The sequence below is a fragment of the Vipera berus genome (assembly GCF_964194415.1).
Source record: "Vipera berus genome assembly, chromosome: 3".
Lineage (NCBI taxonomy): Eukaryota > Metazoa > Chordata > Lepidosauria > Squamata > Viperidae > Vipera > Vipera berus.
The window spans coordinates 58,321,957-58,337,107 of NC_138204.1; the positions used below are offsets into that span (position 1 = coordinate 58,321,957).

Below are 15,151 nucleotides of genomic sequence, written 5' to 3' on the forward strand. Positions count from 1 at the left end.
ACCCCTGTTCTAGGACGTTTATTAGCTTGACCGGGCGGGGACGGTTCCTGTATGTTTTGTGTGAAAAGAAGCGAATTCGGTGTACTCGGCTTGTTTTTCAGATAATTGCTCAATAAGGGGACGGGCTGCAAGTTTTTTTTTTACGATTGTGAGGCTTGTTAGTTGGCAGGGATTGTTTTTGAGAGGAACGTGCCGCACTTGCTTCTCGGATCGGGAGGTTTCCAGTAACTGATCCGTCTGTTTTCTACACGGTGTCAAGGCACAAGGTGCAGTGCTTAAAGAGAGACGTTAAACAGTTGCAAACAATATGCAACGAAGCCTATAGAGATGGTTGTAAAAGTAAACTAATATAACGAGTGTAGTTTATTGCGTTAGACCCGTTACACCTGGACCGTCACGTCTTCGGGCGATCGCTGTAAACGGATTCAGTTCTTCGCCATCAAGTAGATTAAAGTAGATTAAAGATTTTTTGCAGCTGAGCTCTGGTCTTGGGAGTCAAATTGGTCCGTTTTCTTCTGCTATTTCACAACATTAGTGGAAGATCTATCTCGGCTCTGAAATTTTTTATTTATTTTTATTTTAATTCCATTTATATCCCGCCCTTCTCCGAAGACTCAGGGCGGCTTACAAGCTTAGCAGTAGCCTTCATTCTATGTATATGCCTGCTTATTAGGGCTTTCACACACACCCAAGCGGCATTATTACAAAGTCAGCTTAATTGCCCCCAACAATCTGGGTCCTCATTTTACCTACCTCGGAAGGATGGAAGGCTGAGTCAATCTTGAAGTAACTAGGATATATGGGGCTTAAATGACCTTTTATAAATAGTAATAAACAAGCCATCACTAGGGCATAAGTCCTAGCGAGTGCAAGTGGTTAGATGCCTTTGTCCAATAGTGAAAAAGCTTAGGACTAAACCTGGATAAAATTTAAGTAGGAGATACCAGGTGCTGTGGACTGTATTGTGAAGCTGGGTCATTTTTCCAGCAGAATATTCGAACAGCAATTCTTTAGAACCGGTTCTTTTTCATCATTTGTCACGACTGAATTCATGGAAATTTATCTTAGATCTCACGACTGGAGCCTCTCATATTACTGCATACAGAATGGATTTTGGTCTAGCTGAGCTGATACGTTTATGGTATCATGATGCACGCTTTAGTCCGAGATGCCAATATTCCTCTAAAGTGTATAAATTTCTAAAATTTTTCAACTATTTACTTAACTAGGAATATAATTGTTAGACTTTTGCTGATGCCTAGTTACCAGAAATACTAACACATATACACTGATTGGTTTAGCACGAGAAATAAATTGTGTATATGTATATATGTATACACACACATTGTATAATTTATTTCTCACGTGCTAAACCAATTATAAGCATTGCTTTTTACCATGTCCAGGATACAAAGAAAGGATCTTACTAATTACAATCCCTGGTAATTTTCATCTCAGTATTCCAAAATGAAGAGCCAGTTTATAGACAGTGATAGTACTTCATCCACTTAGCACACTTTTAACTTAAAAAAGAAAGCAGTTTTATTATTGTTTGTAAAAGGTGAAATAGTCAGATCATTTTTGTTTACAGTTGCTGTAGAAAACCTTTTAAAATGTTTCTGGTCATTTAAAATATTCCTAGTCATGAATGACTTTTTGTCTCACATGGGCATGTACTTTCAAATATTAAAACAGGATTATTCTCCACTGTAATGTCTTTTGCCATTTCGTGTTCTTCTAGACTCAAGCACTGCAAGTAAGGTCATCCAAAGGCATTTTGATATTCTGTTGAAATAAATTCCTCAGAAAGATTCTAAAGTTGTATTCTACGTGTTTTTTGTCATGGAAGTAGTTTGTGCATCCCACTTAAGGATTCTTCAACTACAGGAATGTTTGGAGGCATATGACTAATTGCTTTAGGAGCTTTTGTGTGTAGTGCTTACTATGCAATCTTTGTGACATAGTCCATGGACACTTGAAAGAATTAAGGTAAAGGTAAAGGTTCCCCTGCACATGCGTGCTAGTTGTTTCCAACTCTAGGGGCCGGTGCTCATCTCTGTTTCAAAGCCGAAGAGCCAGCGCTTGTCCGAGGACGACTCCGTGGTCATGTGGCTGGCATGACTAGACGCCAAAGGTGCATGGAATGCTGTTACCTTCCCACCGTAGTGGTCCCTATTTTTCTACTTGCATTTTTACGTGCTTTCGAACTGCTAGGTTGGCAGAAGCTGGGACGAGTAACAGGCGCTCACTCTGTTATGCGGTACTCGGGATTTGACCCGTCAAACTGCTGACCATCTGATCGACAAGCTCAGCGTCCTAACCCACTGAGCCACTGCATCTCTTAAAGGAATTTTAAAATTTTAAAAATTAAAAATTTTAAAAATTGAAAGAATACATGAATATACTTTTATTATGATCTTAGGATACAGAACTGTTTACTAATGCAGCACTGTCAACATTAAAAAAACCTAATCCAAATACAATTACAGAAGAATGTATTCTTTCCAAACCCCGTACCCCATTATAATTTTAACATGCATTTTGAAATACTTGCATCACACAAGATGCTTTTTGCCTAGCTGGCAAGGAGAGTGCTGCATGAAGTTGAGGTTTATTGGTTTCTATTATGTTCAGTAGTCAGACTGACTCTACAAATTAAATACTTTGTAGGTTGTTTGTCTTCCTTTAATCCTAATGATTGCTAGCTTGGCAAATTATTAATTTTTTTTAGCAAAAACCACTTTGGTGTCCTAAAACAATCAGTGGGCTCTAGTAAGTGTCTTGTTCCTTGACCATTAGGAATGTAGTGCTTTGGATGCCAGCCATTGTATAACGTTATGCTGACCTTTACGGCTATATGCCAGTACAGTCTGGGAGATTTGGCAGATTGAAGTATGGATGTGCTCATAAACATCTCGTCTGTGGGAATTTAATTATAGCCAACCTTGAATGATCTTCAAAACTAAGGGATAGACCTGGGTAGTATTTGGATAGAAAATTACCAGGAAATTCCAGGACTATAGCCTATATTAAAAAGTTGGAAAAAAAAACATCCTGGGAGAAGGCAAAAGCAATGGCTTCCATATTATTCCAAAGAGAATTATACAAACTTGCCCTTAAAGTCATACTTCACTTGATAGAAAACCAATTTTTTAAATGTCCAAATGCTAAAACTTAAAATATTACAAGTTAGTGAATCTTGACAAAAGCAACACATGCATTACTATCCGTCCATGCTCCTTGTGTACTGTATCAGAAATTAAACATTAGATTTATACAAGGATAATCACTGCCCAATTTATCAGTTTTGTTATATACTTAATGTGAACTTTTTCATTACCGATGAGAAATTCATATTGTTTTATAGATATCCTTTTTAAATATAAACTTACATTATAGGACTAGAGTGATTCATTTATTCATCAAGAAAAGCAAATTAGATCTCTGCTTTGAAAAATTACTGCTATCTGAAGATTGAAATACAAGATGATCTTATTTAAGAAATCTAAACTAATAACTTGAGAAATGACAGACTCAGAATTGGCAAACTGATGCAAAATATTTATTCCAAGTTAGTTATCTTTTGATGCAGTAGTTTTCCCCCTCATACAGACTCAATGTGATAGTCACTTTTTAAAATCTGTAAATAATGTTATCAAAATAATCTTAATCTTTGAAATCCCACAAAAATTTTATATTTTAACAATCCACCCTGAATATCAAGGTTGCAAGAACACAAACAATTCCTATATCCAAATATTTTACAGCTGTACCCCCCCAAAAAAAGAAAAACCAAACACGCCTGGTTAAGTGATGAAGCTCCCCGAGCCGCCAAAAAATAAAAAAGTTCCATGTTATTAGCATTAATTTAACACAATTAGAACTTCCGTAGCCATTTTGTCATTGACAATGATTGTTTTAGCACATTATTGCCGCACGACATTTTGCAATGTGGACGGCAGTATGAGAAGCTTGTGGTTGCCCAACCTAAGTCTTTTGCATCCTGCTCCTGATGAGACTGAACCCATGCCTTGCTCCAGAAGGCGGAATGGATTGTTCTCCTTGAAGCACAGAAGGGCAAAATCAAAAAGTAGTAAGCCAATAGCTTTCTTCTTTGGGATATAATTCTTTCCCTTGTGCATGAAGTTTTCAACAATAAAAAACTGAACAGACTTGAGATAGAATAAACTCTGCTTCATTCGAACCCCAAACATTTATGTGCTGAACTACAAACTGAGTTTGCTGGGTTGGTTTTATATTATGGATTTTTTGGTGCCCATCTTCAGGCATCGTCGTCAGAAGTTTCACTGCTACTTGTTTCTGTATCTGACTCTTCAAACTCTGTCTTAAAAGTGCTTCTCCAGTGGGAGAATAGTTGACTGCTGCCTTGGCCTCGAAGAAATTCACTCTTCCGAAAGCCATTTCTTCTTAGCTAGAGACAAAGGAAATAACATTTTCATACTTGTTTCTCCTTTTCATTCAAAATAAACTAAAAATCTATTGTTCTCAGATGCACCAAAACAAAATTATTTAATTTTGACCTCATAGTTTACTGTAGTCAATGTTCTCAGAGGTTTCAACACTTGAGTTATAAAAAATAAAATGATGCTAAAACGAGTAAGCAGTTGAACATACCTGCTCTGATTTTATTTGGAACTCTTTGAGCTCATCCTCTGTGAGGGGAAGGCAATTCTCATCGTTTTCAGGATATTCCTGCCATCCCATTGCTTTCAGTAATCTAGCATGGAAAAGGTAAAGAATAAATAGAAAAGGGACTGGATTAAAGATTGTCATTAGGGAGGAAAAGTGATTTTATTCCTTTTAAAGCACAAAAAAATCCAGCTATTTTACAATATTGCTCTTTGGAGATTATAAACAATTGGATATAAGGGGGGAATCACTATTTTTATATTGATCAGCCTTGCATAGACAGTGGGAGCACTGTCAAAACTTATTTTGGGCTTTGTTCCTCATTTTGTCTGCAAGCTCACCTGGACAACTGCAAGACCATAGTCTGAGGACCCTGTGATTTAACTATTAAAATTTATTTGTTGCTTATGTCTTGTTAATGAAATAATTTGTTCTATTCATGGTGAGGTGATGTCACAGAAGTTCATCAACTATTTTGGAAAGAGCAGAACTACAAAATTTAAGAAATCCTGCATTAAGGTGGTAAAGTTTTTTTAAAATCCTGTTTGTGTCCTCTTTAACTACAGTAAAACTATTGTTCTCAACTTAAAATTACATACTTGAATAATCGTTTTATGCTACATTGTACACTTGTTTTAACACTTGACAGGATTGAAGAAATAAGAAGACAGTTTTTAAACAAAGTCTTTATTGTTTTGGTTCTTTGACAGTAAGCAGAAAAAGATAAATCTACTTTCACCCCATTCTAGTTTGCTAAGACGGACTGTGTAGAAGCAGATGTCATCCTTCTGCTGTGTCTGATGAAGCAGCTCTTTAGCCAGATTGACTTGTCCCTCAATTCAAACCTCATGCAGGTTTCAAGACTGAGGAATATATGATTAGGACATTAAAGACTGTTTCCATGGAATTATTCTTGCCTTATCAATAAGGAGGGGCATTCCTTTCCCTCTCCTGTGAAACATTTCAATAAGAAATGGCAAAAAGGCAATGCTTTCATCAGAGCGTATCAATCACAGGGTATCATGTGGATAGCAGAAGAGAAGAATGTTCATTACAAGAAGCCAAAAACCTTTATTGTATTGTACTGGATGACATGGAGTGATGGGGCTATGTCAAAAAACCACAGGTTCTTCTTCTAGAGCTGGTTAAACCTCTATTGATTTCTATACATTTCTGGTGGGTTAATATTTTCCAGACCAATTGCCTTTTTTCTCACCTGTGTTCTGCTTCTAAAGAGTGAGAAAGATTCTCTCCCTCTTCCAAAGGCAAAGAAAGCCCATTCTGATGGCAGTTCTCCTCCCAGTTTTCCTTTGGTTCTGCTGTACTGCCACCATCCACCTAGTTAGGAACAAAAGACACATCAAAATCATAGTTGTGTAATAGCACAAATCAATGTATTTCAGAAAGTTTTCTAAATTACATGCTGAGGTATAGGCTTTATGATGAGGCTAAGAATCTCAAACTAACGCTTAGAAACAACTGACTATCAAAAAATGCTAATAGCTACTGTAGTTCTACAGTTTAATTTATAATATATTTTTATTAAGACTTGTGATTATAATAATAAAATCTAATACAAACTAAAGTTAAAATATAGGAGTAAAAAGTATAAGAAAAAAGAGAAACATAATAAAAAAGGTGACTTCCAACCTTCATCACAAGTATAAAACCAATTTAGTAACACTTCACTCTGTCTAAAGTTACAAACATTTATCTCTTCATCCTATATCCCATTGCTTATCTATCAACTGTTACAACAATGCTGAACAAGACAACTTATAACCAGTCCTTGTGGTCATTGCAGCATCTCTCGTATTGAGGAAGCGTGAGCGTGTCTGTGTGTCATAAATTGTTATCACATGTTGTTGCACTTAGCCATGTGGGAGTTCCTTATTGACAGCAGTTCTGTTGCAACTGCTGCCGTAAATTGGTTACGGTACATGATATTGCATTTTACAATCACATCATTCAGCAGTGGAATTACTACTCCCAATTATCATAGTTAAATGAAAACGGTCTGCATGAGTTTATAACACAGGATCAAGAATAAAAAATAGTAACAAAGTCCACAGTCACTGTAATAATTGAGAATTCCCATCTGTTGAACTAATGTATGGGAAAGTAACTCTGTACTGTTGCAAAAAAATGCACGAAGTCTTAAAGAAAATAGTATCTATATAATAATAATATAAATAATATAAATAGTATCCTATCTTCATAACTATCATTAATATTTGCCACATTTTTTTATTTCCCACATTTTATACATGACAGAAACCAGAATCATGATGCATACGCTAGCACTTGGGGAAAGTACCAAATTTACTAAATATGCATGCAAGAAATACTAGAAAATTATTTAAAAACAACTCTTGACATCATTATTTTTTTTTTAAAAAAAAGACATGGAACCCTTACATCCTCCAGTTTGTTGTTCTCATGGCGCTCTGGCAATTCTCCATTCCTGTCATCCTTCAGAGCTTTTAAGAACTCACTCTTCTTATCTGTGGTGCGGCGCATCAGCTTTGTCAAGCGAGAGGAGTTTATTTCAATAGGAGGGGTGGTACTAGAGGGACTCTGGGAATAGAGTAATTGCATTGTTAAATCTATTATAATTCATGATTTGCTAGAGCGAGCCAAAATTGGTTAATTTTTGAAGTACCTTCTGATTTATAGCATGTTCATATCCATCATACATACTTACCTCTTTGGAAGAGGTGAGAACAGAGCCACTGGTTAACACAGCTGGTTTGGTTACAGACACAGGACTGGTAAAAGCTGAATCACGGCTGGAGGTTAGTGAGCTTGGTTTATGTTCACTTCGGTTAGATTTCCACTGATTTGGCTACAATGAAGAAATGTACAGTAACAATAGCAATACATTTCCATAAAATCAATATTGACTTAGTAAAAATATTGTCTTCTGAAAATCTCCACCTATTTAAAATGCCCCTTTTGGAATCCCCGTCATACATTTATCTGACATAGCTATATTCCAGATCCTAATAACAGCTAACAGAATATCAAATGATTTGGAAAAATAACAAACAATCCCAAATATTTTGTCCGTCAAAGTAAAAAAAAAAACAATGCTAGAAAATGAAAGTGAAGAAAAATGTTTTATTAATTTTGTTAAATTTGTCATGGCCACTCACTCCAATAGATTCTTACAAATTCTAATACCATTTAAAACAATGAAAAACAGGCAAAATAGGACAGCCTGGATTAAAAACAGCCACTCGCATTTACCTCAGGGTCTCACAACAAAGCCAGGTTTTAAGAGCTTTATGGAACCTGAGGAGAATGAGTTTGTCAACCGTATCTCTGAAGAGATGCTTCCTTTTGAATCTGCTTGAATGTACTTGGCGGGCAGAAACAGTGGAAGAGAAGCAGTCCTTCAGATAACCAGACCCTATGCCATAAGTAGCTTTAAAAACCATGAACTTGCACCAGGAAACCAAGTGGTAACCAATGCAGCTTTTCTGTGACACGAGCAGAGTGAGTAGTGGCTATTATTGCTCATACCACTCCATTTTAAACCAGCCGTGGCTTCCAGATGATCTTTTAAGGATAGCCCCATGTAGAAGAGATTGCAAAAGTCCAATTGTGAGGCAAGCAGAGCACAGGTGACTGTAAGGACTCTTAACTGAGAAAGGAGCACACCGGTGCACAAGATGAACTTGTACCAAAGTCCCCCAGGCCACAGCTGCCACCTGCTCTGAGAAGTAGCTGTTAAGTCTAGGAGCTCAAGGTTGTGCACCTGCCTTGAATGCCAAAGTACAGCCTCATCCAAGAGGAATAGCGAAAGTATCCCAACTCAGGGGGACCCAGGCAGCCAGAGCCACTCAATCTTGTCGGCATTGAACTGAAAGCTATTCCTCTCCATCCAGACAGAGTTTTCAGAGAATGGGACAGTACCTCAACAATTTGACGTGCACCATCAGGGGTTGAAATGTAAAGTATGCTGATTATACTAAACTTCTCATCCAGCAATTTCATGTAGATGTTACACAGCAAGACAAGAGACCGCTGAATCCTAAGGCACCCCACAAGTGAGGGGCCACAGGTGCAATCTCTCCCTGTCAACACTAGTTGTAACCAACTACAGAGGAAGAGGCATGCCACTGCAATACATGCTTCCCATTCCAAGCCTCTAGAGCAGTGTTTTTCAACCTTTTTTGGGCAAAGGCACACTTGTTTCATGAAAAAAATCACGAGGCACTCCACCGTTTTCCGCACCGTTGGACCTCCCCACGGTCACTACACGAACGGTCGTAAGTCGAGGATGGCCTGTGTTCTCAAGGGGTTGGACTAGATGACCTCCAAGGTCCCTTCCAACTACTTCTTCTTCTTCTTCTTCTTCTTCTTCTTCTTCTTCTTCTTCTTATTATTATTATTATTATTATTATTATTATTATTATTAGCCTCTTTATTTTATTTTATTTTATTTTGGGGCTTTTGTTTGTTTGTTTTTGCTGTGAAGGAAAAGGAAAGCTTGCATTTCTTTTTAATTTATCTTTCTGTATTTTCTTTTTTCTCTTCTTTTCTTTCTTCCTTCCTTCCTTCCCTCTCTTCCCTCCATCTCTTTTCTTTCTTTATCTTCCTTCCTTCCTTTCTCTCTCCCACTTTCTTTCCCTCCCTCTCTCAATTTCTTGCTTTCTACTTGTTGTGGAAACTGGAAGCTACTTGCATTTCTTTTTAATTTTTCTTCCTGCTTTTTTTCCTTCCTTCCTTCCTCCCTTCCTCTCTCTCTCTCTTTCTTTTCTATTCTCCTTTTTTTTCTTTCTCCCTCCGTTTTCCCCTTCCCCCTTTCTCCTTTTTTCCCTTCCTTTTTTCTTTCTTTCTCACCTTTACCATCAAAAGCACTTCACTCCAGGGGGGGGGAAACCCCAAAGGTTTTTAATTGCTTTGGTCCAAAGGACATTTTATTATGCAACGTATCAAAAGGACAGGTTAAAAAAAAAATCAGCCATGTAATTTTTCAGATGCAAGCAAAGCCTCCAAGAGCGAAACGGTCAGATCCCTCTATTTTGGGCTGGGGCGAGGGGTCGCGGCGAGCAAAGAAAGCGGAGCCAGGCAGCCGACCAGGTGGGAGTCTCGCATCCTCAGCCGCGCGGGGAGTAAGGAGTAAGCGGCGCGTGCTGGGGAAGAAGAGCTTTTTCGAACGTTGCAGGCAACCAACCACGCGACAGCTCAGGCGAGCCAGGCTGGCCGCCCGTCCGTCCTCTTCCGATAAGCGAGCTGGTCGCCTCTCTCCAGCTTCTCTCTCTTCAGCAAGAGACCCTCCGAAGCCAGAGAAGGGGGCGGAGCTACGCTGCCGTGGAGCCCTGGTGCTTAGAGAGGTCGAGCCCACTTCTTTTCCTGGGCTTTTGCTTCCAGCGAAGTAGGGCCGTCAGCTTAGCCAAGGCTCCGGTGCCCAGCGCTCCCCGCCAGAGAGTCTTGCAGCGCCGCTCCGCCCGCGGCTGTTCCTCCTCCTCCTCCTCCTCCTCCTCTCACCGCTGTCTCCTAGGTCAGTGTTTTTTCAATTTTTCCCACGGCACACCAGGCAACATCTCGCGGCACACTAGTGTGCCGCGGAACAGTGGTTGAAAAACACTGCTCTAGAGCTAGTCCAGAAGGATATGGCTGCTGATACTATCATGGCTGAGAGATCAAAGAGTACAAGGATTGATGCACCACTCCAGTCTAGCTCTGCCAAAAATCATTTGTAAGTGCAACCAATATTGTCTCTGTACTGAGCCCTGGTGTGAACTTCCAACTGAAATCGGTTTGGATAACCTATTTCTCCCAAGAACTTCAAAGAGGGCCATCTACTTTTAAATATCTACACAATGCTAACCGAAAATATAAAAAAAAGTTGAATCAAGCTTCCAATAGTAAAGACCGGGAAGACCTCATGGATCCTCCTATACTGTTAGTATTTTATTTTTATACAAAGAATGCACTTGATTGCGCTATTAGTATAGCACAGATATTTATATTGTATTACTATATTACTATAACGTAATTTCAATCGTCCCTATTACTAGTATAATAGCTTTGCACTAGTATTCTGTGTACCTTTGATGGGGGTGCTGCAGGCTTAGGAACCAGATTTTTGTAGACACTCGGGACAATCGGGGTTGTCTTGTTGCCATTTGAAAGCTGAGGTCCTGGTGATGTGAATGCAGCTGAGAAGGCAGCAGCAGGGTCCTCTTTTGAAACCTTTTTGATGACCAGCATCTTGGTAGGTTGCTTGGCACTAGGAGGATTTTCTAATAAAACAACATGGAAGAAGCTTAGTATTTCAACAAAAAAATGAATTCATACTATTCCATCAATTGCACCTGCTCACGTTAAATCAGTGCAAAAGTTATCAGGGCTGAATTTGGAAACCCTATAATTAACAATAATCTAAATAAATCTGTTTTTTAAGAAGTCCTGTAAGAATATCTTTATGATCTTATAAGCTTATTTTTATGCCCAATTGAACATAGTGCTGTTCGAGTACCAAAAACCTGCATAAGGCTTAAACATACTAATCCTGCCCAACTTAATAGGATGGGTAGAAATGATTGGAGGAGATGGTCTTTCAAATACCCTGGCTCCATGCCATGTGGAGCTTTTTAAGTAATAATCAGCACTTTGAATTGCATCCAGAAGTTTGCAGAACAAATGTGAACGTGGGCATAACAAATCTATAATTGCCTGGGCTGCATTCTGAACCAACTGAAGTTTCTTAAGGTTCTTCTTGGGCAGCCAAATGTAAAGTGCATGGCAATAATCAACTCAGGATGTGACCAAAGCATAAGTGACCATATGAATTGCCTCTGGATATGGATAGGATCACAATATGCAATGCAAAGCTGTGCAAAGGCCCTCCTGCCCACAGTACCACTTGCTCCTCAGACAGGACTAATGAGGTACCCCACATAAGAGAGGCTGTCAGGCAGATATCTCCCCCCACCCCATCAACCATGACTGGAGCTGACCCTGGAGGAAGAAGGAAAATTAGTATTACACTCTGCCCTCAGTACTAACCCCTCTCATTGGTCCAGAATACCATGGTGGATGGTATCAAAAGTTGCTGAGAGATCAAGGGGAGTAAGAATTGACATGCTATCCCCATCCTGCTCCTTCCAGAAGACATCCAAAAGTGCAATCGATGCCGTTTCAGGTGCAAACCCCTTCCTGAAACCTGACTTAGAAAGGATCCAGGTAACCTGCTTTATCCATGGCCCTCTAAAGCTTCAAGGCAACTGTGTTTAGAATCAAAGCATTTAATTTAGAATATTTCTATTTTATAAGATCATGGCGGCTGTTAGAAAAAGCACTTCACTATTTTGAAGGACCTAGCTGAAAAAGCTTATACAACAATTTTTTGCTCTTAATATGAATTCTGATTTTAAAGTAGTTAAAAATAAACCCTGTTATAGGTTTTCTGAAGATCATGGAACAGAGTTTCAGCGATCCAGTCTGAAACAAACATGTAGGAAAAAAATAGTAATGGAGTGTCAGTTCACATTTTTGAGGCACTGTCAGTTCTGAATGAATCAAGGATCATGCAGCTACTCAAAGATGCCGATGTAGCGCTCTCTTCTTCCATGTACCTCATGACCTTTATGTAAACATTTTGGGCAGCATCTCTATGATAATACATATAATGATACATAATGATAATGATGATAATACATGATCGTCCACATGAAGGTCACAAGAATTTCATTTTTGGAATGGATGGAATTATAGGTATTAAGTATGAAAAACTTTACACTGACCACTAAGGACCATTCTTAAGTAAGATGACTTTCTACAAATCTTCTGCTATGGAAGTCTTTAAATCCCCCCATTTATGGGACCTATGAAATTTACATCATCCAACATCAACTAAATAAATATGATACTTAAAAGCACTTTTCTACAACTTCTAGTGCTTAGGTTCTTTATGCATTTCTTGAGTGTGCATAAACGTCTGAGGTTTATGAATCAATACTAATGCCAATCTGGGAGAAAATGGGACGATGTACCCATATCTAGTTTCTGCACAGTATTCTACCATTCCTAAAAATAGGCAAGCCTCTTACAGTTTATTATTAAAGTATAATTTCTAATATAACACAGAAAAGAGAAATTTACTTGGTTGTTTTTAAACAGACTATAGACCAAATAGAACAAGATTAGACTATTTCTACAACTACAGAAAACACCTCTCTGCCAACGCCTCAGTACCTACCCCAAACACCAGATGGAGTTCCAGCTGGTTTACCCTGGCTGTGCTGTTTTCCAGCTTCTGGATTCAACGATGGCTGTAACAAGCACAGCAAAAAGTCACGCACATTTCATGTTTTGTTACAGACTTTCAATTTCATTAAATTTCCTAGCTAATAATAAGCATTTGACCCAATATTATGCCCTCTACATATATTAACATTCTGTCAATTTACGTACACAGAATCTAGTATTTGTTTTGTAATGGATTCTGACGGGAGAAAAATGTTGCATGTTAAAACCATAAGAAACCATTATAAATGTTCTGAAGCCGGGTGACACTTGGTGCACAATTAGGAGAAAAAATCTTGGCCACCTGAAGTCCTTCTATTTATGACTACAAAATTACTGATGCTGATTCCTATACAGATAGGAATGCAGGAAATGTATGGAAACTATAGAATACTCTGTAATATCAATTTAACATCATTTTTAGAAGCATAAAGTCTCCCCAACTCTGCTGGAAAAATGAATAGAAAGTCCTGATCCCCTCCTACTATTATCTGGATAGGTGTCCTCCCTTGATGTACAGCTTATATTCTCAACCTTTTTTTCCTTGCTCAACAAGTTAGTATACTAACAGATGATGTGACTGATATGCTTGAGTTGTAGCAACTAAGAATAAAAATATTCTAGGTAAACAAATTTCTTTACTAGCTGCCACTTCTTCAATTTTCCATTTTCCTGAATAACAGATTGTTTCAGGAAATACAATATGGAGAAAACCAGTATAACATTAGGATTAAGATGTTGGGGAAACCATGCTTAAAAACCTCTCAATGGTCAATTTTTTTCAGCCTAACCTACCTCACAAAAGTAGGAATAATGTATCTGAACTCCAGAATTACTTTGCAATAATAAAAAAAAGTTGTCCATTCCTTGATAATTTTACACTACTGATTAAAAGAAATTGTGGATTGTATAAGCATCTCCACCATCACTTAATCAGTATTGTTAACCTTCCAACGGTAGAAAAGTGGAAACATTTGCTCTTTAGAGTGCCAAACTTCAGAGAATATTCGTAACATAACTGAGTTAATAGTTTATCAACACATGAAATTATATAATGTTTTAAGTGTGCATGTGTTTCCCAAAATTTAATTTAAACTAAGTTACATTTGCAAATTAAATATTACGGTAGTCCTCAACTTATGACCGTAATTGAGCTTGCGATTTCAGTTGCAAGTTGTGATGGTTGTAAAGGTCACATGACTATACAATTTTACAACTTTTGTGGTTTGTTGCTAAACAAACACAACAGTCATAAAGCAAATGTCACAGTGCTTAAGCAAATCTATTATTTGCTGGGGGCCATTTTTTTTGCTGAAAATCAGAAGGACAATTTCTGGCAAAAAACCCACTGTAAGTCATGGACACCTGACTATGGGGACACTGTAAATGGTTGTAAATGCAGGCTGGTTGCTGAGAGCCCAAACTGTGGTCATGTGACCCAGGAGGATAATACTGGGATTTCAAATCTGGGTTGTAAATTCCTTTCTCAAGCTTAGTCAGAACTTTGAACTGTCGCTAAGTGGCCAATCATAAGGCAAGGTTCTACCTGTAACTATTACTTTTTGTAATGATTTTTGACAGTGTATATATGTTAGGCATGATTTTATTTAATTTTCACATTTCTGAACTGCTCATCTTCCAACCAGTCCCACAGCTCTGGGCTCCCATGTGAGACCTCAGAACCGTGTTTTAACTCCTGTTTGGAAGGCCAAGAAAGTGGGGGATTGCCTCACCTCTGGGGTAAGAATATTCCACCGGGCAGGGGCCATGGCAGAGAAGGCTCTCTTTCTAGATGCCATCATTAAAAATTTTTAATGCAACATGCCTTCCCTGCCTGACCAGGTGGGATGGGTTGATGTAATGAGACAAAGACTGTTAACCTGGCACTATGCCATGTAGGGCTTTACAAACCACAACCAACACCGACCTTGAAGCAAACTGGCACCCCAGTGCACCCCACAGAGCAGAAATGTTACATGCCCCTTCTTTGGGTGCCACATGGTTGCATTTTGTATCAGCTGAGGGTTCTGGATACTTCTCTAGGGTAGTCCCATGTAGAGTGCATTGCAATAGTCCAACTGGGAGATGACCAGGACATGAGTGACTGAATGGAGAGCTTACCTATCCAGGAAGAGCATAACTGGAATACAACACGAAGCTGAACAAAGGTCCTCCTAGCTATGACTACCAGCTGCTCTTTAGACAGGAGCCTTGAGTCCAGGAGGACCCCACGAAGGATCTG

The 15,151-nt window shown here is 38.6% G+C and overlaps 1 protein-coding gene across 1 annotated transcript in view; it reads right to left on the reverse strand.

Annotated features, from left to right (window-relative positions):
- Positions 1–3,540: 3,540 nt before the first annotated feature.
- GPBP1L1 (GC-rich promoter binding protein 1 like 1) overlaps positions 3,541–15,151 on the reverse strand; it is a 40,382-nt gene continuing 28,771 nt past the window's right edge. Inside the window, exons 6-12 of the mRNA XM_081324565.1 lie at positions 12,863–12,935; positions 10,711–10,904; positions 7,355–7,495; positions 7,069–7,227; positions 5,867–5,988; positions 4,636–4,738; positions 3,541–4,432 (exon numbers count right to left, since the gene is read on the reverse strand). Of these exons, the coding sequence (XP_081180691.1) occupies positions 4,283–4,432; positions 4,636–4,738; positions 5,867–5,988; positions 7,069–7,227; positions 7,355–7,495; positions 10,711–10,904; positions 12,863–12,935 (942 nt within the window). The 3' untranslated portion in view covers positions 3,541–4,282. The remainder of the gene's footprint in view (positions 4,433–4,635; positions 4,739–5,866; positions 5,989–7,068; positions 7,228–7,354; positions 7,496–10,710; positions 10,905–12,862; positions 12,936–15,151) is intronic.